Source organism: Somniosus microcephalus, chromosome 15, assembly GCF_052327205.1.
Source record: "Somniosus microcephalus isolate GS21.2 chromosome 15, FLI_Smic_1.0, whole genome shotgun sequence".
Taxonomy (NCBI): domain Eukaryota; kingdom Metazoa; phylum Chordata; class Chondrichthyes; order Squaliformes; family Somniosidae; genus Somniosus; species Somniosus microcephalus.
In genome coordinates this window covers 5,170,629-5,194,075 of record NC_141001.1, presented here as the reverse complement: position 1 = coordinate 5,194,075, position 23,447 = coordinate 5,170,629, and the positions used below count along the sequence as shown (strand labels likewise).

Sequence of the window (23,447 nt, the reverse complement as noted above, 5' to 3'; positions counted from 1 at the left end):
TTCCCCCATCGCCCCGTGCCCCCTCTCTGATACAGGTCTCCCCTCAGTCCCATTCCCCTGTCCTTTCCGCATTCCCCCATCGCCCCGTGCCCTCTCTCTGATACAGCTCTCCCCTCAGTCCCATTCCCCTGTCCTTTCCCCATTCCCCCATCGCCCCGTGCCCTCTCTGTGACACAGCTCTCACCTCAGTCCCATTCCCCTGTCCTTTCCCCATTCCGCCATCGCCCCGTGCCCTCTCTCTGATACAGCTCTCCCCTCAGTCCCATTCCCCTGTCCTTTCCCCATTCCCCCATCGCCCCGTGCCCTCTCTGTGACACAGCTCTCACCTCAGTCCCATTCCCCTGTCCTTTCCCCATTCCCCCATCGCCCCGTGCCCTCTCTCTGATACAGCTCTCCCCTCAGTCCCATTCCCCTGTCCTTTCTCCATTCCCCCATCGCCCCGTGCCCTCTCTCTGATACAGCTCTCACCTCAGTCCCATTCCCCTGTCCTTTCCCCATTCCGCCATCGCCCCGTGCCCTCTCTCTGATACAGCTCTCCCTTCAGTCCCATTCCCCTGTCCTTTCCCCATTCCCCCATCGCCCCGTGCCCTCTCTCTGATACAGCTCTCCCCTCAGTCCCATTCCCCTGTCCTTTCCCCATTCCCCCATCGCCCCGTGCCCTCTCTCTGATACAGCTCTCCCCTCAGTCCCATTCCCCTGTCCTTTCCCCATTCCCCCATCGCCCTGTGCCCTCTCTCTGATACAGCTTTCCCCTCAGTCCCATTCTCCTGTCCTTTCCCCATTCCCCCATCGCCCTGTGCCCTCTCTCTGATACAGCTCTCCCCTCAGTCCCATTCCCCTGTCCTTTCCCCATTCCCCCATCGCCCCGTGCCCTCTCTCTGATACAGCTCTCCCCTCAGTCCCATTCCCCTGTCCTTTCCCCATTCCCCCATCGCCCTGTGCCCTCTCTCTGATACAGCTCTCCCCTCAGTCCCATTATCCTGTCCTTTCCCCATTCCCCCATCGCCCTGTGCCCTCTCTCTGATACAGCTCTCTCCTCAGTCCCATTCCCCTGTCATTTCCCCATTCCCCCATAGCCTCGTGTCCTCTCTCTGATACATCTCTCCCCTCAGTCCCATTCCCCTGTCCTTTCCCCATTCCCCCATCGCCCCGTGCCCTCTCTCTGATACAGCTCTCTCCTCAGTCCCATTCCCCTGTCCTTTCCCCATTCCCCCATCGCCCCGTGCCCCCTCTCTGATACAGGTCTCCCCTCAGTCCCATTCCCCTGTCCTTTCCGCATTCCCCCATCGCCCCGTGCCCTCTCTCTAATACAGCTCCCCCCTCAGTCCCATTCCGCTGTCCTTTCCCCATTCCCCCATCGCCCCGTGCCCTCTCTCTGTTACTGCTCCCCCCTCAGTCCCATTCCCCTGTCTTTCCCCATTCCCCAATCGCCCCGTGCCCTCTCTCTGATACAGTTCTCTCCTCAGTCCCATTCCCCTGTCCTTTCCCCATTCCCCCATCGACCCGTGCCCTCTCTCTAATACAGCTCTCCCCTCAGTCCCATTCCCCTGTCCTTTCCCCATTCTCCCATCGCCCCGTGCCCTCTCTCTGATACAGCTCTCCCCTCAGTCCCATTCCCGTCCTTTCCCCATTCCCCCATCGCCCCGTGCCCTCTCTCTGATACAGCTCTCCCCTCAGTCCCATTCCCCTGTCCTTTCCCCATTCCCCCATCGCCCCGTGCCCTCTCACTGATACAGCTCTCTCCTCAGTCCCATTCCCCTGTCCTTTCCCCATTCCCCCATCGCCCCGTGCCCTCTCTCTGATACAGCTCTCCCTTCAGTCCCATTCCCCTGTCCTTTCCCCCTTCCTCCATCGCCCCGTGCCCTATCTCTGATACAGCTCTCCCCTCAGTCCCATTCCCCTGTCCTTTCCCCCTTCCTCCATCGCCCCGTGCCCTCTCTCTGATACAGCTCTCCCCTCAGTCCCATTCCCCTGTCCTTTCCCCATTCCCCCATCGCCCCGTGCCCTCTCTCTGATACTGCTCTCCCCTCAGTCCCATTCCCCTGTCCTTTCCCCATTCCCCCATCGCCCCGTGCCCTCTCTCTGATACAGCTCTCTCCTCAGTCCCATTCCCCCATCCTTTCCCCATTCCCCCATCGCCCCGTGCCCTCTCTCTGATACAGCTCTCCCCTCAGTCCCATTCCCCTGTCCTTTCCCCATTCCCCCATCGCCCCGTGCCCTCTCTCAGATACAGCTCTCCCCTCAGTCCCATTCCCCTGTCCTTTCCCCATTCCCCCATCGCCCCGTGCCCTCTCTCTGATAGAGCTCTCTCCTCAGTCCCATTCCCCTGTCCTTTCCCCATTCCCCCATCACCCCGTGCCCTCTCTCTGATACAGCTCTCTCCTCAGTCCCATTCCCCTGTCCTTTCCCCATTCCCCCATCGCCCCTTGCCCTCTCTCTGATACAGCTCTCCCCTCAGTCCCATTCCCCTGTCCTTTCCCCATTCCCCCATCGCCCCGTGCCCTCTCTCTGATACAGCTCTCCCCTCAGTCCCATTCCCCTGTCCTTTCCCCATTCCCCCATCGCCCCGTGCCCTCTCTCTGATACAGCTCTCCCTTCAGTCCCATTCCCCTGTCCTTTCCCCATTCCCCCATCGCCCCGTGCCCTCTCTCTGATACAGCTCTACCCTCAGTCCCATTCCCCTGTCCTTTCCCCATCGCCCCCTGCCCTCTCTCTGATACAGCTCTCCCCTCAGTCCCATTCCCCTGTCCTTTCCCCATTCCCCCATCGCCCCGTGCCCTCTCTCTGATACAGCTCTCCCCTCAGTCCCATTCCCCTGTCCTTTCCCCATTCCCCCATCGCCCCGTGCCCTCTCTGTGACACAGCTGTCCCATTCCCCTGTCCTTTCTCCATTCCCCCATCGCCCCGTGCCCTCTCTCTGATACAGCTCTCACCTCAGTCCCATTCCCCTCTCCTTTCCCCATTCCGCCATCGCCCCGTGCCCTCTCTCTGATACAGCTCTCCCTTCAGTCCCATTCCCCTGTCCTTTCCCCATTCCCCCATCGCCCCGTGCCCTCTCTCTGATACAGCTCTCCCCTCAGTCCCATTCCCCTGTCCTTTCCCCATTCCCCCATCGCCCTGTGCCCTCTCTCTGATACAGCTTTCCCCTCAGTCCCATTCTCCTGTCCTTTCCCCATTCCCCCATCGCCCTGTGCCCTCTCTCTGATACAGCTCTCCCCTCAGTCCCATTCCCCTGTCCTTTCCCCATTCCCCCATCGCCCCGTGCCCTCTCTCTGATACAGCTCTCCCCTCAGTCCCATTCCCCTGTCCTTTCCCCATTCCCCCATCGCCCTGTGCCCTCTCTCTGATACAGCTCTCCCCTCAGTCCCATTATCCTGTCCTTTCCCCATTCCCCCATCGCCCTGTGCCCTCTCTCTGATACAGCTCTCTCCTCAGTCCCATTCCCCTGTCCTTTCCCCATTCCCCCATCGCCCTGTGCCCCCTCTCTGATACAGGTCTCCCCTCAGTCCCATTCCCCTGTCTTTCCCCATTCCCCAATCGCCCCGTGCCCTCTCTCTGATACAGCTCTCTCCTCAGTCCCATTCCCCTGTCCTTTCCCCATTCCCCAATCGACCCGTGCCCTCTCTCTGACACAGCTCTCCCTTCAGTCCCATTCCCCTGTCCTTTCCCCCTTCCTCCATCGCCCCGTGCCCTATCTCTGATACAGCTCTCCCCTCAGTCCCATTCCCCTGTCCTTTCCCCCTTCCTCCATCGCCCCGTGCCCTCTCTCTGATACAGCTCTCCCCTCAATCCCATTCCCCTGTCCTTTCCCCATTCCCCCATCGCCCCGTGCCCTCTCTCTGATACAGCTCTCCCCTCAGTCCCATTCCCCTGTCCTTTCCCCATTCCCCCATCGCCCCGTGCCCTCTCTCTGATACAGCTCTCTCCTCAGTCCCATTCCCCTGTCCTTTCCCCATTCCCCCATCGCCCCGTGCCCTCTCTCTGATACAGCTCTCCCCTCAGTCCCATTCCCGTCCTTTCCCCATTCCCCCATCGCCCCATGCCCTCTCTCTGATACAGCCCTCCCCTCAGTCCCATTCCCCTGTCCTTTCCCCATTCCCCCATCGCCCCGTGCCCTCTCTCTGATACAGCTCTCCCCTCAGTCCCATTCCCCTGTCCTTTCCCCATTCCCCCATCGCCCAGTGCCCTCTCTCTGATACAGCTCTCCCCTCAGTCCCATTCCCCTGTCCTTTCCCCATTCCCCCATCGCCCAGTGCCCTCTCTCTGATACAGCTCTCCCCTCAGTCCCATTCCCCTGTCCTTTCCCCATTCCCCCATCGCCCAGTGCCCTCTCTCTGATACAGCTCTCCCCTCAATCCCATTCCCCTGTCCTTTCCCCATTCCCCCATCGCCCCGTGCCCTCTCTCTGATACAGCTCTCCCCTCAGTCCCATTCCCCTGTGCTTTCCCCATTCCCCCATCGCCCCGTGCCCTCTCTCTGATACAGCTCTCCCCTCAGTCCCATTCCCCTGTGCTTTCCCCATTCCCCCATCGCCCCGTGCCCTCTCTCTGATACAGCTCTCTCCTCAGTCCCATTCCCCTGTCCTTTCCCCATTCCCCCATCGCCCCGTGCCCTCTCTCTGATACAGCTCTCCCCTCAGTCCCATTCCCCTGTCCTTTCCCCATTCCCCCATCGCCCCGTGCCCTCTCTCTGATACAGCTCTCCCCTCAGTCCCATTCCCCTGTCCTTTCCCGATTCCCCCATCGCCCCGTGCCCTCTCTCTGATACAGCTCTCCCCTCAGTCCCATTCCCCTGTCCTTTCCCCATTCCCCCATCGCCCCGTGCCCTCTCTCTGATGCAGCTCTCCCCTCAGTCCCATTCCCCTGTCCTTTCTCCATTCCCCCATCGCCCCGTGCCCTCTCTCTGATGCAGCTCTCCCCTCAGTCCCATTCCCCTGTCCTTTCCCCATTTCCCCATCGCCTCGTGCCCTCTCTCTGATACTGCTCTGTCCTCAGTCCCATTCCCCTGTCCTTTCCCCATTCCCCCATCGCCCCGTGCCCTCTCTCTGATACAGCTCTCCCCTCAGTCCCATTCCCCCGTGCTTTCCCCATTCCCCCATCGCCCCGTGCCCTCTCTCTGATACAGCTCTCCCCTCAGTCCCATTCCCCTGTCCTTTCCCCATTCCCCCATCGCCCCGTGCCCTCTCTCTGATACAGCTCTCCCCTCAGTCCCATTCCCCTGTGCTTTCCCCATTCCCCCATCGCCCCGTGCCCTCTCTCTGATACAGCTCTCCCCTCAGTCCCATTCCCCTGTCCTTTCCCCATTCCCCCATCGCCCCGTGCCCTCTCTCTGATACAGCTCTCCCCTCAGTCCCATTCCCCTGTCCTTTCCCCATTCCCCCATCGCCCTGTGCCCTCTCTCTGATACAGCTCTCCCCTCAGTCCCATTCCCCTGTCCTTTCCCCATTCCCCCATCGCACCGTGCCCTCTCTCTGATACAGCTCTCCCCTCAGTCCCATTCCCCTGTCCTTTCCCCATTCCCCCATCGCCCCGTGCCCTCTCTCTGATACAGCTCTCCCTTCAGTCCCATTCCCCTGTCCTTTCCCCATTCTCCCATCGCCCCGTGCACTCTCTCTGATACAGCTCTCCCCTCAGTCCCATTCCCCTGTCCTTTCCCCATTCCCCCATCGCCCTGTGCCCTCTCTCTGATACAGTTCTCCCTTCAGTCCCATTCCCCTGTCCTTTCCCCATTCTCCCATCGCCCCGTGCCCTCTCTCTGATACAGCTCTCCCCTCAGTCCCATTCCCCTGTCCTTTCCCCATTCCCCCATCGCCCCGTGCCCTCTCTCTGATACAGCTCTCCCCTCAGTCCCATTCCCCTGTCCTTTCCCCATTCCCCCATCGCCCCGTGCCCTCTCTCTGATACAGCTCTCCCCTCAGTCCCATTCCCCTGTCCTTCCCCATTCGCCCCTCGCCCCGTGCCCTCTCTCTGATACAGCTCTCCACTCAGTCCCATTCCCCTGTCCTTTCCCCATTCCCCCATCGCCCTGTGCCCTCTCTCTGATACAGCTCTCCCCTCAGCACCATTCCCCTGTCCTTTCCCCATTCCGCCATCGCCCCGTGCCCTCTCTCTGATACAGCTGTCTCCTCAGTCCCAATCGCCCGTCCTTTCCCCATTCCCCCATCGCCCCGTGCCCTCTCTCTGATTCAGCTCTCCCCTCAGTCCCATTCCCCTGTCCTTTCCCCATTTCCCCATCGCCTCGTGCCCTCTCTCTGATACCACTCTGTCCTCAGTCCCATTCCCTTGTCCTTTCCCCATTCCCCCATCGCCCCGTGCCCTCTCTCTGATACAGCTCTCCCTACAGTCCCATTCCCCTGTCCTTTCCCCATTCCCCCATCGCCCCGTGCCCTCTCTCTGATACAGCTCTCTCCTCAGTCCCATTCCCCTGTCCTTTCCCCATTCCCCCATCGCCCCTTGCCCTCTCTCTGATACAGCTCTCCCCTCAGTCCCATTCCCCTGTCCTTTCCCCATTCCCCCATCGCCCCGTGCCCTCTCTCTGATACAGCTCTCTCCTCAGTCCCATTCCCCTGTCCTTTCCCCATTCCCCCATCGCCCCGTGCCCTCTCTCTGATACAGCTCTCCCCTCAGTCCCATTCCCCTGTCCTTTCCCCATTCCCCCATCGCCCCGTGCCCTCTCTCTGATACCGCTCTGTCCTCAGTCCCATTCCCCTGTCCTTTCCCCATTCCCCCATCCCCCCGTGCCCTCTCTCTGATACAGCTCTCTCCTCAGTCCCATTCCCCTGTCCTTTCCCCATTCCCCCATCGCCCCGTGCCCTCTCTCTGATACAGCTCTCCCCTCAGTCCCATTCCCCTGTCCTTTCCCCATTCCCCCATCGCCCTGTGCCCTCTCTCTGACACAGCTCTCTCCTCACTCCCATTCCCCTGTCCTTTCCCCATTCCCCCATCGCCCAGTGCCCTCTATCTGATACAGCTCTCCCCTCAGTCCCATTCCCCTGTCCTTTCCCCATTCCCCCATCGCCCCGTGCCCTCTCTCTGATACAGCTCTCCCCTCAGTCCCGTTCCCCTGTCCTTTCCCTATTCCCCCATCGCCCCGTGCCCTCTCTCTGATACAGCTCTCCCCTCAGTCCCATTCCCCTGTCCTTTCCCCATCGCCACTGCTGCCCTTGTCCTTCTAGGTGGAAGAGGTCGCGGGTTTGGGAGGTGCTGCCGAAGAAGCCTTGGCGTGTTGCTGCAGTGCATCTTGTAGATGGTACACACTGCAGCCACGGTACATTGGTGATGGATGGAGTGAATGCTTAAGGTGGTCGATGGGGTGCGAATCAAGTGGGCTTCTTTGTTGTGGATGGTGTCGAGCTTCGAGTGTTGTTGGAGCTGCACTCATCCAGGCAAGGGGAGAATATTGCATCACACTCCTTACTTGTGCCTTGTAGATGGTGAAAAGGCTTTGGGGAGTCAGGAGGTGAATCACTCGCCGCACAATCCCCAGCCTCTGACCTGCTCTTGTTGCCACAGTATTTATGTGGCTGGTCCAGTTAAGTTTCTGGTCAATGCTGCCCCCCAGGATATTGATGGTGGGGGATTCGGTGATGGTAATGTCGTTGAATGTCAAGGGGCGGTGGTTAAACGCTCGCTTGTTGGAGAGAGTCATTGCCTGGCACTTCTGTGGCGTGAATGTTACCTGCCACTTATCAGCCCAAGCCTGAACGTTGTCCAGGTCTTGTTGCATGCAGGCACGAACTTCATTATCTGAGGAGTTGTGAATGGCGCTGAACACTGTGCAGTCACCAGTGAACATTCCCATTTCTGACCTTATGTTGGAGGGAAGGTCGTTGATGAAGCAGCTGAAGATGGTTGGGCCTAGGACACTGCCCTGAGGAACTCCTGCAGCGATGTCCTGGGGCTGTGATGATTGACCTTCAATCACCACAACCGTCTTCCTTTGTGCTCGGTATGACTCCAGCCAGTGGAGCGTTTTCTCCCCGATTCCCATTGACTTCAGTTCTTTAGGGTTCTTTGATGCCACATTTGGTCAAATGCTGCCTTGATTTCATGGGCAGTCACTCTCACTCTCACCTCACCTCTGGAATTCAGTTCCTTTGTCCATGTTTGGACCAAGGCTGTACTGAGGTCAGGAGCAGCGTGGTCTTGGCAGAACCCAGACTGGACATCAGTGAGCAGGTTGTTGGTGAGTAAGTGCCGCTTGATAGCACTGTTGATGACACCTTCCATCACTTTGCTGTTGATTGAGAGTAGACTGATGGTGCGGTAATCGGCTGGGTTGGATTTGTCCTGCTATTTGTGGACAGGACATACCTGGGCAGTTTTCCACATTGTCGGATAGATGCCAGTGTTGTAGCTGTACTGGAACAGCTTGGCTAGATGTGCGGATAGTTCTGGAACACAAGTCTTTAGCACGATAGCTGGGATGTTTTCGGGGCCCATAGCCTTTGCTGTATCCTGTGTGCTCAGCCGTTTCTTGATATCAAGTACAGTGAATCGAATTGGCTGAAGACTAGCTTCTCTGAAGGTGGGGACCTCAGCAGTAGGCCGATATGGATCATCCACTCGGCACTTCTGGCTGAAGATAGTTGCAAACACTTCAGCCTTGTCTTTCGCACTCACGTGCTGGGCTCTACCATCATTGAGGATGGGGATATTCATGGAGCCTCCTCCTCCCGTTAGTTGTTTAATGGTCCACCACCATTCATGACTGGATGTGGCAGGACTGCAGAGCTTTGATCTGATCCATTGGTTGTGGGATCGCTTAGCTCTGTCTATAGCATGCTGCTTCCACTTTTTAGCATGCATGTAGTCCCGTGTTGCAGCTTCCCCAGGTTGGCACCTCATTTTTAGGTACGCCTGGTGCTGCTCCTGGCATGCATTTCTACAGTTCTTATTGAACCAGGGTTGGTCCCCTGGCTTGATGGTAATGGTGGAGTGAGGGATATGCCGGGCCATGAGGTTACAGATTGTGTTAGAATACAATTCTGCTGCTGCTGATGGCCCACAGCGTCTCATGGGTGCCCAATTTTGAGCTGCTAGATCTGTTCTGAATCTATCGCATTTAGCACGGTGGTAGTGACACACAACACGATGGAGGGTGTCCTCAGACGGGACTTCGTCTCCACAATGACTGTGCAGTGGTCACTGCTACCAATACTTTCATGGATGCATCTGTGGCAGGTAGATTGGTGAGGATGAGGCAAGTAGTTTTTTCCCTCATGTTGGTTCTCTGACCACCTGTCGCAGGCCCAGACTATGTCCTTCAGGACTCAGTCAGCTCGGTCAGTAGTGGTGCTACCGAGCCACTCTTAGTGATGGACATTGAAGTCCCCCACCCAGAGTACATTCCCCATCACCCCGTGCCCTCTCTCTGATACAGCTCTCCCCTCAGTCCCATTCCCCTGTCCTTTCCCCATTCCCCCATCGCCCCGTGCCCTCTCTCTGATACAGCTTTCCCCTCAGTCCCATTCCCCTGTCCTTTCCCCATTCCCCCATCACCCCCGTGCCCTCTCTCTGATACAGCTCTCCCCTCAGTCCCATTCCCCTGTCCTTTCCCCATTCCCCCATCGCCCCGTGCCCTCTCTCTGATACAGCTCTCCCCTCAGTCCCATTCCCCTGTCCTTTCCCCATTCCCCCATCGCCCCGTGCCCTCTCTCTGATACAGCTCTCCCCTCAGTCCCATTCCCCTGTCCTTTCCCCATTCCCCCATCGCCCCGTGCCCTCTCTCTGATACAGCTCTCTCCTCAGTCCCATTCCCCTGTCCTTTCCCCATTCCCCCATCGCCCCGTGCCCTCTCTCTGATACAGCTCTCCCCTCAGTCCCAATCCCCTGTCCTTTCCCCATTCCCCCATCGCCCCGTGCCCTCTCTCTGATACAGCTCTCCCCTCAGTCCCATTCCCTTGTCCTTTCCCCATTCCCCCATTGCCCCGTGCCCTCTCTCTGATACAGCTCTCCCCTCAGTCCCATTCCCCTGTCCTTTCCCTATTCGCCCATCGCCCCGTGCCCTCTCTCTGATACAGCTCTCCCCTCAGTCCCATTCCCCTGTGTTTTCCCCATTCCCTCATTGCCCCGTGTCCTCTCTCTGAAAGAGCTGGTGACAGTGATCTGGAGCTTTGGGCCCCAGGACAGTCCCGGCGGCAGTGAGTGAGGGGCAGCCCGACCAGAGCGGACCTGCGTGGGAACACTGAGCATCGGCTGCAGTTTTAAATCGGCGGCAGTGAGTGAGGAGCAGCCCGACCAGAGCGGGCCTGCGTGGGAACACTGAGCATCGGCGGCAGTGAGTGAGGAGCAGCCCGACCAGAGCGGACCTGCGTGGGAACACTGAGCATCGGCGGCAGTGAGTGAGGAGCAGCCCGACCAGAGCGGGCCTGCGTGGGAACACTGAGCATCGGCGGCAGTGAGTGAGGAGCAGCCCGACCAGAGCGGGCCTGCGTGGGAACACTGAGCATCGGCGGCAGTGAGTGAGGAGCAGCCCGACCAGAGCGGGCCTGCGTGGGAACACTGAGCATCGGCGGCAGTGAGTGAGGAGCAGCCCGACCAGAGCGGACCTGCGTGGGAACACTGAGCATCGGCGGCAGTGAGTGAGGAGCAGCCCGACCAGAGCGGGCCTGCGTGGGAACACTGAGCATCGGCGGCAGTGAGTGAGGAGCAGCCCGACCAATTCAACAGCGGGGGAGAGAGGTAAAAAGTAATCAAAGTGTGACGTCACCAGGAAGCAGGTAAGTGATTGGTTGGTGAGTATTTCTCTCTTTTTTTAAACTTTAACTCTGGTTTATAGTTTCTAAGGTCTCTCTAGTGTAGCAGGGACTGTTGGTAAACCAGTTAACTGTAGTGTAATTAGTGGGATTGATTGATTTAATTTAAATTCAATTAATTAAAGGGTATGTCATGGCAGGACAGCCGGGCCCCGTGATCTGCTCCTCCTGCGATATTTGGGAACTCAGGGACACTTCCTGTGTTCCTGACAACTACATGTGCAGGAAGTGCATCCAGCTGCAGCTACTGACAGACCCCATTGCGGCGCTGGAGCTGCGATTGGATACATACTGGAGCGTTCACGATGCTCAGGACATCGTGAATAGCACATTTATGGAGTTGGACACACCGCAGATAGAGGTTGGACAGGAAGAAAGGGAACGGGTAACCAACAGGCAGAGTACTAGGCGCAGGCAGGTAGTGCAGGGGTCCCCTGTGGCCATCCCCCTCTCCAACACTTTGAGCACTGTTGGGGGGGATGGCTTATCAGAGGAAGGCAGCAGCAGCCAACTTCCTGGCACCAGGGGTGGCTCTGCTGCACAGAATGGGAGGAAAAAGTGGGGTAGAGCTATAGTAATAGGGGATTCAATTGTAAGGGCAATAGATAGGCGTTTCTGCGGCCGCAAACGAGACTCCAGGATGGTGTGCTGCCTCCCTGGTGCAAGGGTCAAGGATGTCTCGGAGCGGCTGCAGAACATCTTGGAAGGGGAGGGTGAACAGCCAGTTGTCGTGGTGCATATAGACACCAACGATATAGGTAAAAAGCGGGATGAGGTCCTAAAAGCGGAATATAGGGAGTTAGGAGATAAATTAAAAAACAGGACCTCAAAGGTTGTAATCTCAGGATTGCTACCAGTGCCACGTGCTAGTCAGAGTAGAAATAGAAGGATATTTCAGATAAATACATGGCTAGGTGAATGGTGCAACGGGGAGGGATTCAAGTTCTTGGGACATTGGAACCGGTTCTGGGGGAGGTGGGACCAGTTCAAACCGGACGGTTTGCACCTGGGCAGGGCTGGAACCGATGTCCTAGGGGGAGTGTTTGCTGGTGCTGTGGGGGAGGGTTTAAACTAAAATGGCAGGGGGTTGGGAAACTGAGTAGGGAGACAGAGGACAGGATAAAAGCAAAAGATAGGAATGAGAAAAACAAAAGTGGCAGTCAGAGAAATCAACGGTTTAAATCAAACATGACCACAGTAAATAATAATTCTAATAGGTCTAAGAGCGTTAAAAAAACAAGCCTGAAGGCTTTGTGTCTTAATGCGAGGAGCATTTGTAATAAGGTGGATGAATTGGCTGCGCAAATAGAAGTAAACAAATACGATTTGGTTGGGATTATGGAAACGTGGCTCAAGGAAGGCCAGGACTGGGAACTCAACATCCAGGGGTATTCGATATTCAGGAAAGATAGGCAAAAAAGAAAGGGAGGTGGGGTAGCATTACTGGTTAAAGAAGGGATTAACACAATTGTAATGAAGGATATTAGCTCTGATGAGGTGGAATCTGTATGGGTAGAATTGAGAAATACTAAGGGGAAAAAAACGTTAGTGGGAGTGGTTTATAGACCTCCAAACAGTAAGGCGGAGGTTGGGGATGGCATTAAAAGAGAAATTAAAGAAGCGTGCAATAAGGGCACAGCAGTCATCATGGGTGACTTTAATCGACTTATAGATTGGGCCAACCAAATTAGTAACAATACTGTGGAGGAGGAATTCCTGGAGTGTTTACGGGATGGTTTCCTGGACCAATATGTCGAGGAACCAACCAGAGATCAGGCCATCTTAGACTGGGTATTATGTAACGAGAAAGGATTAATTAGCAATCTTGTTGTACGAGGCCCCTTGGGTCGGAGCGATCATAATATGATCGAATTCTTCATTAAGATGGAGAATGAAGTGGTTGACTCGGAGACTAGGGTCCTCAATTTAAATAAAGGAAACTACGATGGTCTGAGGAGCGAGTTGGGTAGGATTGATTGGGGAATGGCACTCAAAGGGTTGATGGAGGGTAGGCAATGGCAAACATTCAAAGACCGACTGGATGAACTACAGAATTTGTTCATCCCAGTTTGGCATAAAGATAAAACAAAAAAGGTGACCCAACCGTGGCTAACAAGGGAAATTAGGGATAGCATAAGGTCCAAGGAGAGGGCATATAAATTGGCCAGAAAAAGCAATAATCCTGAGGATTGGGAGCAGTTTAGGATTAAACAAAGGAGGACAAAGGGATTAATTAAGAAAGGGAAAATAGAATATGAGAGTAAGCTGGCAGGGAACATAAACACTGACTGTAAAAGCTTTTATAGATATGTGAAGAGAAAAAGATTGGTGAAGTCAAGCGTAGGTCCCTTGCAGTCAGAATCAGGGGAATTTATAATGGGGAACAAAGAAATGGCAGACCAACTAAATACATATTTTGGTTCTGTCTTCACAAAGGAGGACTCAAATAACCTCCCAGAGATGCTGGGGAACATAGGGTCTGATGAAAGGGTGGAACTGAAATAAATCAGTATTTGTAGGGAAATGGTGTTAGGAAAATTGATGGGACTGAAGGCCGATATATCCCCAGGGCCTGATAATCTACATCCCAGGGTACTTAAGGAAGTGGCCCTAGAAATAGTAGATGCATTGCTGGTCATCTTCCAGAACTCGATAGACTCTGGAACGGTACCCATGGATTGGCGGGTAGCTAATGTTACCCCACTATTCAAAAAAGGTGGTAGAGAAAAGGTGGGGAATTATAGACCGGTAAGCTTGACATCGGTAGTGGGGAAAATGCTAGAGTCCATTATAAAAGATGTAATAGCAGAGCACTTGGAAAGCAGTGACTGGATCAGACAAAGTCAACATGGATTTACAAAAGGTAAATCATGCTTGACTAATCTACTGGAATTTTTTGAGGATGTAACTGGTAAAATAGATAAGGGAGAACCAGTGGATGTGGTGTATTTGGACTTTCAGAAGGCTTTCGATAAGGTCCCGCATAAGAGATTAGCGTGCAAAGTTAAGGCACATGGGATTGGGGGCAAGGTATTGACTTGGATAGAGAACTGGTTGGCGGACAGAAAGCAAAGAGTTGGAATAAACGGGTCGTTTTCCAAGTGGCAGGCAGTGACTAGTGGGGTACCGCAAGGATCGGTCCTAGGACCCCAGCTGTTCACAATATATATTAATGATCTGGACGAGGTAATTGGATGTAATATCTCCAAGTTTGCAGACAACACAAAGCTGGGTGGGAGGGTATGCTGTGAGGAGGATGTCGTGAAACTCCAGCATGATTTGGACAGGTTGGGTGATTGGGCAGAAACATGGCAAATGCACTATAATGTGGATAAATGTGAGGTTATCCACTTTGGTGGCAAAAACAGGAAGGCAGATTATTATTTGAATGGCAATAGATTGGGAGAAGGGGAAGTGCAAAGAGACCTGGGTGTCCTTGTGCACCAGTCGCTGAAGGTAAGCATGCAGGTGCAGCAGGCGGTTAAGAAGGCAAATGGTATGTTGGCCTTCATAGCAAGAGGGTTCGAGTACAAGAACAAGGATGTCTTGCTGCAGTTGTACAGGGCCTTGGTGAGACCACACCTTGAGTATTGTGTGCAGTTTTGGTCGCCTTACCTGAGGAAGGACGTTCTTGCCATGGAAGGAGTGCAGCGAAGATTCACCAGGCTGATACCTGGGATGGCAGGAATGACGTATGAGGAGAGATTGTGTCGATTGGGCTTATACTCACTGGAGTTTAGAAGATTGAGAGGGGATCTCATCGAAACCTATAAAATTCTGTCAGGCCTGGACAGACTAGATGCAGGAAGGATGTTTCTGATGGCGGGGGAGTCCAGAACCAGGGGTCACAGTCTAAGGATAAGGGGTAAGCCATTTAGGACTGAAATTAGGAGGAATTTCTTCACCCAGAGAGTGGTGAACCTGTGGAATTCTCTGCCACAAAGGGTGGTGGAGGCCAGTTCATTAAGTATATTCAAGAAAGATTTGGATATATTTGTTAAGGCTAAAGGGATCAAGGGATATGGGGAGAAGGCAGGGACCGGGTACTGAATTTGGATGATCAGCCATGATCTCATTGAATGGCGGAGCAGGCTCGAGGGGCCGAATGGCCTACTCCTGCTCCTATCTTCTATGTTTCTATGTTTCAAACTGCAGCAGGCACTGGGACAGGAAATGGGGGACTGGAACCAGTTTGAGCACTTCTACAGCCCAGGGAGTGATCTACGAGTGGCAGGTGGGTGATTGGAGGGGAGGGGGATGGGTGGAGGGAGCAGAGGAAGAGAAGGAATGAGCAATATGTGGGACGTGAGATTTGCACTGTCTTCGGAAGCGGAGCTGGCTGTGTGCCGAGACACTGTGACCAGCGCTGGGTCTGGATTCCTGCACAATACCTGCATAAGCACAGCTCCCTGAGGGTCAGCTGGTGAAAGGGAGCAGGCGGGAGAGGCCTTGCGGCCCAGCCATCACTCACACATTAAATGAGCACGCACGGGCAGCTGCTGATGTGTTGGAATGTCAGACACTCGGGACAAACACCATAGGATATATTCAGCACAGCACTGTAGGATCTGCACTATACTCAGAGCCTCCGCTGCTGAGGACTCAGGGACAGGAGGAGACAGGGAGTCTGATCCACATATGGGGAGGAGGAGCTAATGCCAGCCCCCCCCCGCCCACCCCCCATCAGCGTCGAGGAGGGGGAAGGGGAGCCAGTGCTGGCCCCTCCCCCACTCTAATTCTCTGGGGTGGGGAGGGAGATCCACATGCTGTTGCAAGACCCTCACCCACCGGGATTGATTACTTGAGGTTCAAGGGGCACCGTGCCCATGCGTTTCAACCACATCAGCTTCCGACATACTTGACCAGCAGGCAAAAACCTTCAACACCAACATTGCAAGTGCGGAAGGCCATCCCGTGCGAGTTTACAGGAGAGGCACATCAGCCTTCTGCCTTGCTACGTGACGTTGGGGCCCCGTCACTGTGTTTGAGGACATCTCACTGGCCTTCATGGTCTCTGGGCACGGTTGGCCACTCAGAGTGGTAGCAGCCCTGGGTCAGTGGGAACACTCTCCTCGCTGAGTCAGAAGGTCGTAGATACCATTCCCTCTCCAGAGACTTGTGCACATAATCCAGGATGGAGGGGCAGTACTGAGGGAGTGCTGCACTGTCTGAGGGGCAGTACTGAGGGAGTACTGAACTGTCGGAGGGGCAGTACTGAGGGAGTGCTGCACTGTCAGAGAGACAGTACTGAGGGAGCGCTGCGCTGTCAGAAGGGCAGTACTGAGGGAGCACTGCAATGTTGGCGGGGGCAGTACTGAGGGAGCGCTGCACTGTCAGAGGGGCAGTACTGAGGGAGCGCTGCACTGTCGGAGGGTCAGCACTGAGGGAGCGCTGCACTGTCGGAGGGACTGTACTGAGGGAGTGGTGTACTGTCGGAGGGTCAGCACTGAGGGAGCGCTGCACTGTAAGAAGGGCAGTACTGAGGGAGCGCTGCAATGTCGGAGGGGCAGTACTGAGGGAGTGCTGCACTGTCGGAGGGACTGTACTGAGGGAGTGCTGCACTGTCAGAGGGGCAGTACTGAGGGAGTGCTGCACTGTCGGAGGGACAGTACTGAGGGAGTGCTGCACTGTCGGAGGGACAGTACTGAGGGAGTGCGGCACTGTCGGAGGGGCAGTACTGAGGGAGTGCTGCACTGTCGTTAAACCGCGACCCCGTCTGCTCTCTCAGGTGGATGTAAAAGATCCCATGGCAGTATTCGAAGAAGATCATGGGAGTTCTCTGCGTTTCCTGCTGTATCCCTCTGCCCCTCTCCTGTGTGGAGTGACAGTGAGTCTCCATGATCCCGTGTAATGACGAGAATGCTAAGCTCCATTTGCTGACACCCTCTGACAGTAACTGGTGCCCTTGTCCACTGTACAGGGTAAGCCCAGACCAGTGATCACGTGGCTGAAAGACGAGCAGCCCCTGGACGTCAAGACGGTCAGCATCCGCAATGGCGACACAGACACCATCTTGTTCATCCGCAGGGCGCAGCGCCAGCACTCGGGAATTTACCAACTGCAGGTACAGATCGAGAACTCGCAGGACAGAGCCAGCATCCACATCCAGGTGATAGGTGAGAAAGCATCGCGGAGAGCATGCAACAACTACAACCAGAACTGCATCTCTCTCTGCACTGTCCCATCAAACACTCCCAGGGCAGGTACAGCATGGGTTAGATACAGAGTAAAGCTGCCTCAACACTCAAGAACCTCGACACCATTCAGGATAAAGCAGCCCACTTGATTGTCACCCCATCCACCACCTTCAACATTCACTCCCTCCACCACCGGCGTACTGTGGCTGCAGTGTGCACCATCTACAAGATGCACTGCAGCAACTCGCCAAAGCTCCTTCAACAGCACCTTCCAAACCCGCGACCTCTACCACTTAGAAGGACAAGGGCAGCAGACGCATGGGAACATCGCCACCTACAAGTTCCCCTCCAAGCTACACACCATCCTGACTTGGACCTGTATCGCCGTTCCTTCACTGTCGCTGGGCCAAAATCCTGGAACTCCCTTCCTAACAGCATTGTGGGTGTACCTACACCATATGGACTGCAGCGGTTCAAGAAGGCGGCTCACCACCATCTTCTCAAGGGCAATTAGGGATGGGCACTAAATGCAGGCCTAGCCAGCCAGCGACGCCCACATCCCATCAATGAATAAAAAAAAACACTGTCCCATCAATCACTCCCAGGGCAGGTACATCACGGGTTAGATACAGAGTAAAACTCCCTCTACACTGTCCCATCAAACACTCCCAGGGCAGGTACAGCACGGGTTAGATACAGAGTAAAGCTCCCTCTGCACTGTCCCATCAATCACTCCCAGGGCAGGTACAGCACGGGTTAGATACAGAGCAAAGCTCCCTCTACACTGTCCCATCAAACACTCCCAGGGCAGGTACAGCACGGGTTAGATACAGAGTAAAGCTCCCTCTACACTGTCCTATCAAACACTCCCAGGGCAGGTACAGCACGGGTTAGATACAGAGTAAAGCTCCCTCTACACTGTCCCATCAAACACTCCCAGGGCAGGTACAGCATAGGTTAGATACAGAGTAAAACTCCCTCTACACTGTCACATCAAACACTCCCAGGACAGGTACAGCACGGGTTAGATACAGAGTAAAGCTCCCTCTACACTGTCCCATCAGACACTCCCAGGACAGGTACAGCACGGGTTAGATACAGAGTAAAGCTCCCTCTGCACTGTCCCATCACACACTCCCAGGGCAGGTACAGCACGGGTTAGGTACAGAGTAAAGCTCCCTCTACACTGTCCCATCACACACTCCCAGGGCAGGTACAGCACAGGTTAGATACAGAGTAATGCTCCCTCTACACTGTCCCATCAAACACCGCCAGGGCAGGTACAGCACGGGTTAGATACAGAGTAAAGCTCCCTCTACACTGTCCCATCAAACACACCCAGGACAGGTACAGCACGGGTTAGATACAGAGTAAAGCTCCCTCTACACTGTCCCATCAAACACTCCCAGGACAGGTACAGCACGGGTTAGATACAGAGTAAAGCTAGTAGATACAGAGTAAAGCTCCCTCTACACTGTCCCATCACACACTCCCAGGGCAGGTACAGCACGGGTTAGATACAGAGTAAAGCTCCCTCTACACTGTCCCATCAAACACTCCCAGGGCAGGTACAGCACAGGTTAGATACAGAGTAAAGCTCCCTCTACACTGTCCCATCAAACACTCCCAGGGCAGGTACAGCACAGGTTAGATACAGAGTAAAGCTCCCTCTACACTGTCCCATCACACACTCCCAGGGCAGGTACAGCACGGGTTAGATACAGAGTAAAGCTCCCTCTACACTGTCCCATCAAACACTCCCAGGGCAGGTACAGCACGGGTTAGATACAGAGTAAAGCTCCCTCTACATTGTCCCATCAAACACTCCCAGGACAGGTACAGCACGGGTTAGGTACAGAGTAAAGCTCCCTCTACACTATCCCATCAAACACTCCCAGGGCAGGTACAGCACGGTTTACATACAGAGTAAAGCTCCCTCTACACTGTCCCATCAAACACTCCCAGGACAGGTACAGCACGGGGTTAGATACAGAGTAAAGCTTCCTCTACACTGTCCCATCAAACACTCCCAGGGCAGGTACAGCACGGGTTAGGTACAGAGTAAAGCTCCCTCTACACTGTCCCATCAAACACTCCCAGGGCAGGTACAGCACGGGTTAGATACAGAGTAAAGCTCCCTCTACACTGTCCCATCAAACACTCCCAGGGCAGGTACAGCACAGGTTAGATACAGAGTAAAGCTCCCTCTACACTGTCCCATCAAACACTCCCAGGGCAGGTACAGCACGGGTTAGATACAGAGTAAAGCTCCCTCTACACTGTCCCATCAAACACTCCCAGGGCTGGTACAGCACGGGTTAGATACAGAGTAAAGCTCCCTCTACACTGTCCCATCAAACACTCCCAGGGCAGGTACAGCACGGGTTAGATACAGAGTAAAGCTCCTTCTACACTGTCCCATCAAACACTCCCAGGGCAGGTACAGCACGGGTTAGATACAGAGTAAAGCTCCTTCTACACTGTCCAACAAACACTCCCAGGGCAGGTACAGCACGGGTTAGATACAGAGTAAAGCTCCCTCTACACTGTCCCATCAAACACTCCCAGGGCAGGTACAGCATGGGTTAGATACAGAGTAAAGCTCCTTCTACACTGTCCAACAAACACTCCCAGGGCAGGTACAGCACGGGTTAGATACAGAGTAAAGCTCCCTCTACACTGTCCCATCAAACACTCCCAGGGCAGGTACAGCATGGGTTAGATACAGAGTAAAGCTCCTTCTACACTGTCTGTCAAACACTCCCAGGGCAGGTACAGCACGGGTTAGATACAGAGTAAAGCTCCCTCTACACTGTCCCATCAAACACTCCCAGGACAGGTACAGCACGGGTTAGATACAGAGTAAAGCTCCCTCTACACTGTCCCAACAAACACTCCCAGGGCAGGTACAGCACGGGTTAGATACAGAGTAAAGCTCCCTCTACACTGTCCCAACAAACACTCCCAGGGCAGGTACTGCACGGGTTAGATACAGAGTAAAGCTCCCTCTACACTGAGTGTAGTCCCTCCTGCCCCAGTGTTGATGGCCCTCGCTCAGTCTGCCCGACTAATCTTCACCCCCCCCCGCGTTGCCTTCCCCAGAAAAGCCTGGCCCCCCGTTGAAGGTGAAGGTGACGGAGGTTTGGGGATTGAACGTGGCTCTGGCCTGGCAGCCCCCCAAGGACAACGGCAACACTGAAATCACCGGATACACCATCCAGAAGGCTGACAAGAAGACCATGGTAAGAATGTGCTGGAATGAGCTGCCACTCTGACTAGTGCCACTCTGACCGCTGCCTCTCGCTCCACTCTGACCGCTGCCTCTCGCTGCCACTCTGACTGCTGCGCCTCTGACCACTGCCACTCTGACCGCTGCCACTCTGACCACTGCCACTCTGACCGCTGCCTCTCGCTGCCACTCTGACCGGTGCCTCTCGCTGCCACTCTGACCGCTGCCACTCTGACCGCTGCCTCTCGCTGCCACTCTGAACGCTGCCACTCTGACCACTGCCACTCTGACCACTGCCACTCTGACCGCTGCCTCTCGCTCTACTCTGATCGCTGCCTCTCTGACCACTGCCACTCTGACCGCTGCCTCTCGCTCTACTCTGATCGCTGCCTCTCTGACCACTGCCACTCTGACCGCTGCCTCTCGCTCCACTCTGCGGGGGAGTGAGCGAGGGGGAGGGGGTAGTGAGCGGGGGGGGAGGGGAGATAGCGGGGGTGAGGGGAGTGGGCGGGGAGGAGGGGATAGAGCGGGGGGAGGGGAGAGAGCGGGTGGAGGGGAGAGAGCGAGGGGGAGGGGGAGAGAACGGGGGGAGGGGGAGAGAGCGGGGGGAGGGGGAGAGCGAGGGGCAGGGGGAGGGGGAGAGAGCGAGGGGAGGGGAGAGAACGGGGGAGGGGGAGAGAGCGGGGGGAGGGGAAGAGAGCAAGGGGGAGGGGGAGAGAGCGGGGGGAGGGGAGAGAGCGGGGGAGGGGAGATAGCGGGGGGAGAGCGCAGGGGGAGGGGGAGAGAGCGAGGGGAGGGGGAGAGAGCGGGGGAGGGGGAGAGAGCGGGGGGAGGGGGAGAGAGCGGGGGAGGGGAGAGAGCGGGGGGAGAGTGCGGGGGGAGGGGGAGAGAGCGGGGGAGGGGAGAGAGCGGGGGGAGGGGTGAGAGCGAGGGGAGGGGGAGAGAGCAGGGGGAGAGCGCAGGGGGAGGGGGAGAGAGCGGGGGGAGGGGGGAGAGCGCAGGGGGAGGGGAAGAGAGCGGGGGGAGGGGGAGAGAGCGGGGGGAGAGGGAGAGAGTGGGGGAGGGGGGAGAGAGCGGGGGGGAGGGGGAGGGGGAGAGAGCCGGGGGAGGGGGAGAGAGCGGGGGGAGGGGAGAGAGCGAGGTGGAGGGGGAGAGAGGAGAGAGCGAGGGGGAGGGGAGAGACCGGGGGGGAGGGGAGAGAGCGAGGGGGAGGGGGAGAGAGCGAGGGGGAGGGGAGAGAGCGGGGGTAGGGGAGAGAGCGGGGGTAGGGGAGAGAGCGAGGGGGAGGGGGAGAGCGAGGGGGAGGGGGAGAGAGCGGGGGAGGGGGAGAGGGGGAGGGGGAGAGAGCGAGGGGGAGGGGGAGAGAGCGGGGGGAGGGGGAGAGAGCGAGGGGGAGGGGGAGAGGGGGAGGGGGAAGGGGAGAGAGCGGGGGGAGGGGGAGAGAGCGGGGGGAGGGGAGAGAGCGAGGGGGAGGGGGAGAGAGCGAGGGGGAGGGGAGAGAGCGGGGGAAGGGGGAGAGAGCGGGGGGAGGGGAGAGAGCGGGGGGAGGGGAGAGAGCGAGGGGGAGGGGAGAGCGAGGGGGAGGGGGAGAGGGGGAGAGAGCGGGGGAGGGGAGAGCGCAGGGGGAGGGGAGAGAGCGGGGGGGGAGGGGAGAGCGAGGGGGAGGGGGAGAGGGGGAGAGAGCGGGGGAGGGGAGAGCGCAGGGGGAGGGGGAGAGAGCGGGGGGGGAGGGGAGAGAGCGAGGGGGAGGGGGAGAGAGCGGGGGGGGAATGGAGAGAGCGAGGGGGAGGGGGAGAGAGCGAGGGGGAGGGGGAGAGAGCGGGGGGGAGGGGAGAGAGCGGGGGAGGGGGAGAGAGCGGGGGGGAGGGGGAGGGGGAGAGAGCGAGGGGGAGGGGAGAGAGCGGGGGGAGGGCGAGGGGGAGGGGAGAGAGCGAGGGGGAGGGGGAGAGGGGCAGAGAGCGGGGGAGGGGAGAGCGCAGGGGGAGGAGGAGAGAGCGGGGGGGAGGGGAGAGAGCGAGGGGGAGAGAGCGAGGGGGAGGGGGAGAGAGCGGGGGAGGGGGAGAGAGCGAGGGGGAGGGGGAGAGAGCGGGGGAGGGGGAGAGCGCAGGGGGAGTGGGAGAGAGCGGGGGTGGGGTGGGGAGAGAGCGAGGGGGAGGGGGAGAGAGCGAGGGGGAGGGAGAGAGCGGGGGGAGGGGGGAGAGCGAGTGGGAGGGGGAGAGAGCGGGGGGAGGGGGAGAGAGCGGGGGGGAAGGGGGGAGAGCGCAGGGGGAGGGGGAGAGAGCGGTGGAGGGGAGGAGAGAGCGAGGGAGGGAGGAGCGGGGGAGAGAGCGAGGGGGAGGGAGGAGGACGAGAGCGAGGGGGAGGGGAGAGAGCGAGGGGGAGGGGGAGAGAGCGAGGGGGAGAGAGCGAGGGGGAGGGGGAGAGAGCGAGGGGGAGGGGAGAGAGCGAGGGGGAGAGGGAGAGAGCGAGGGAGGGGGAGGAGGGGGAGAGAGCGAGGGGGAGGGGGAGAGAGCGAGGGGGAGGGGGAGAGAGCGAGGGGAGGGGAGAGAGCGAGGGGGAGGGGAGAGAGCGGGGGGAGGGGGAGAGAGCGAGGGGAGAGAGCGAGGGGAGAGAGGCGAGGGGGAGGGGAGAGAGCGAGGGGGAGGGGAGAGAGCGAGGGGAGGGGAGAGAGCGAGGGGGAGGGGAGAGAGCGAGGGGGAGGAGGGGAGAGAGAGCGAGGGGGAGGGGAGAGAGCGAGGGGGAGGGAGGGGGAGAGAGCGAGGGGGAGGGGGGAGAGAGCGAGGGGGAGGGGAGAGGGGGAGGAGGGGGGAGAGAGGGGGGGAGGGGGGAGAGAGGGGGAGGGGGAGGGGGAGAGAGCGGGGGAGAGGGGAGGGGAGAGAGCGAGGGGAGGAGGGGGGGGAGGGGGAGAGAGCGAGGGGGAGGGGGAGAGAGCGAGGGGGAGGGGGAGAGAGAGAGGGGGAGGGGGAGGGAGGGGGAGAGAGCGGGGGGAGGGGGAGAGAGCGGGGGAGAGGGGGAGGGGAGAGAGCGAGGGAGAGGGAGGGGAGGGGGAGAGGGGGGAGGGAGAGAGCGAGGGGGGAGGGGGGAGGGGAGGGCGAGGGGAGCGGGGGGGAGGGGAGAGAGAGCGGGGGGAGGGGGGAGAGAGCGAGGGGGAGGGGGAGAGGGGGGAGAGAGCGAGGGGGAGGGGGAGGGGGAGGGGGAGGGAGGGGGGAGGGGGGAGGGGGAGGGGGAGAGGGGGAGGGGGAGAGAGCGGGGGGAGAGGGGGGGAGGGGGGAGTGGCGGGAGTAGAGGCGAGGGAGGGCGAGTGAACGGGGGGGCGGGGGGGAGG

At 57.7% G+C, this 23,447-nt stretch overlaps 1 protein-coding gene across 1 annotated transcript in view; it reads left to right on the top strand.

Moving 5' to 3' along the window:
* The window catches only part of LOC147106511 (myosin-binding protein C, cardiac-type-like), a 191,436-nt gene that overhangs the window by 121,807 nt on the left and 46,182 nt on the right, over positions 1 to 23,447 (top strand). Inside the window, exons 14-15 of the mRNA XM_086007469.1 lie at positions 16,677 to 16,872; positions 19,996 to 20,135. Of these exons, the coding sequence (XP_085863595.1) occupies positions 16,677 to 16,872; positions 19,996 to 20,135 (336 nt within the window). The remainder of the gene's footprint in view (positions 1 to 16,676; positions 16,873 to 19,995; positions 20,136 to 23,447) is intronic.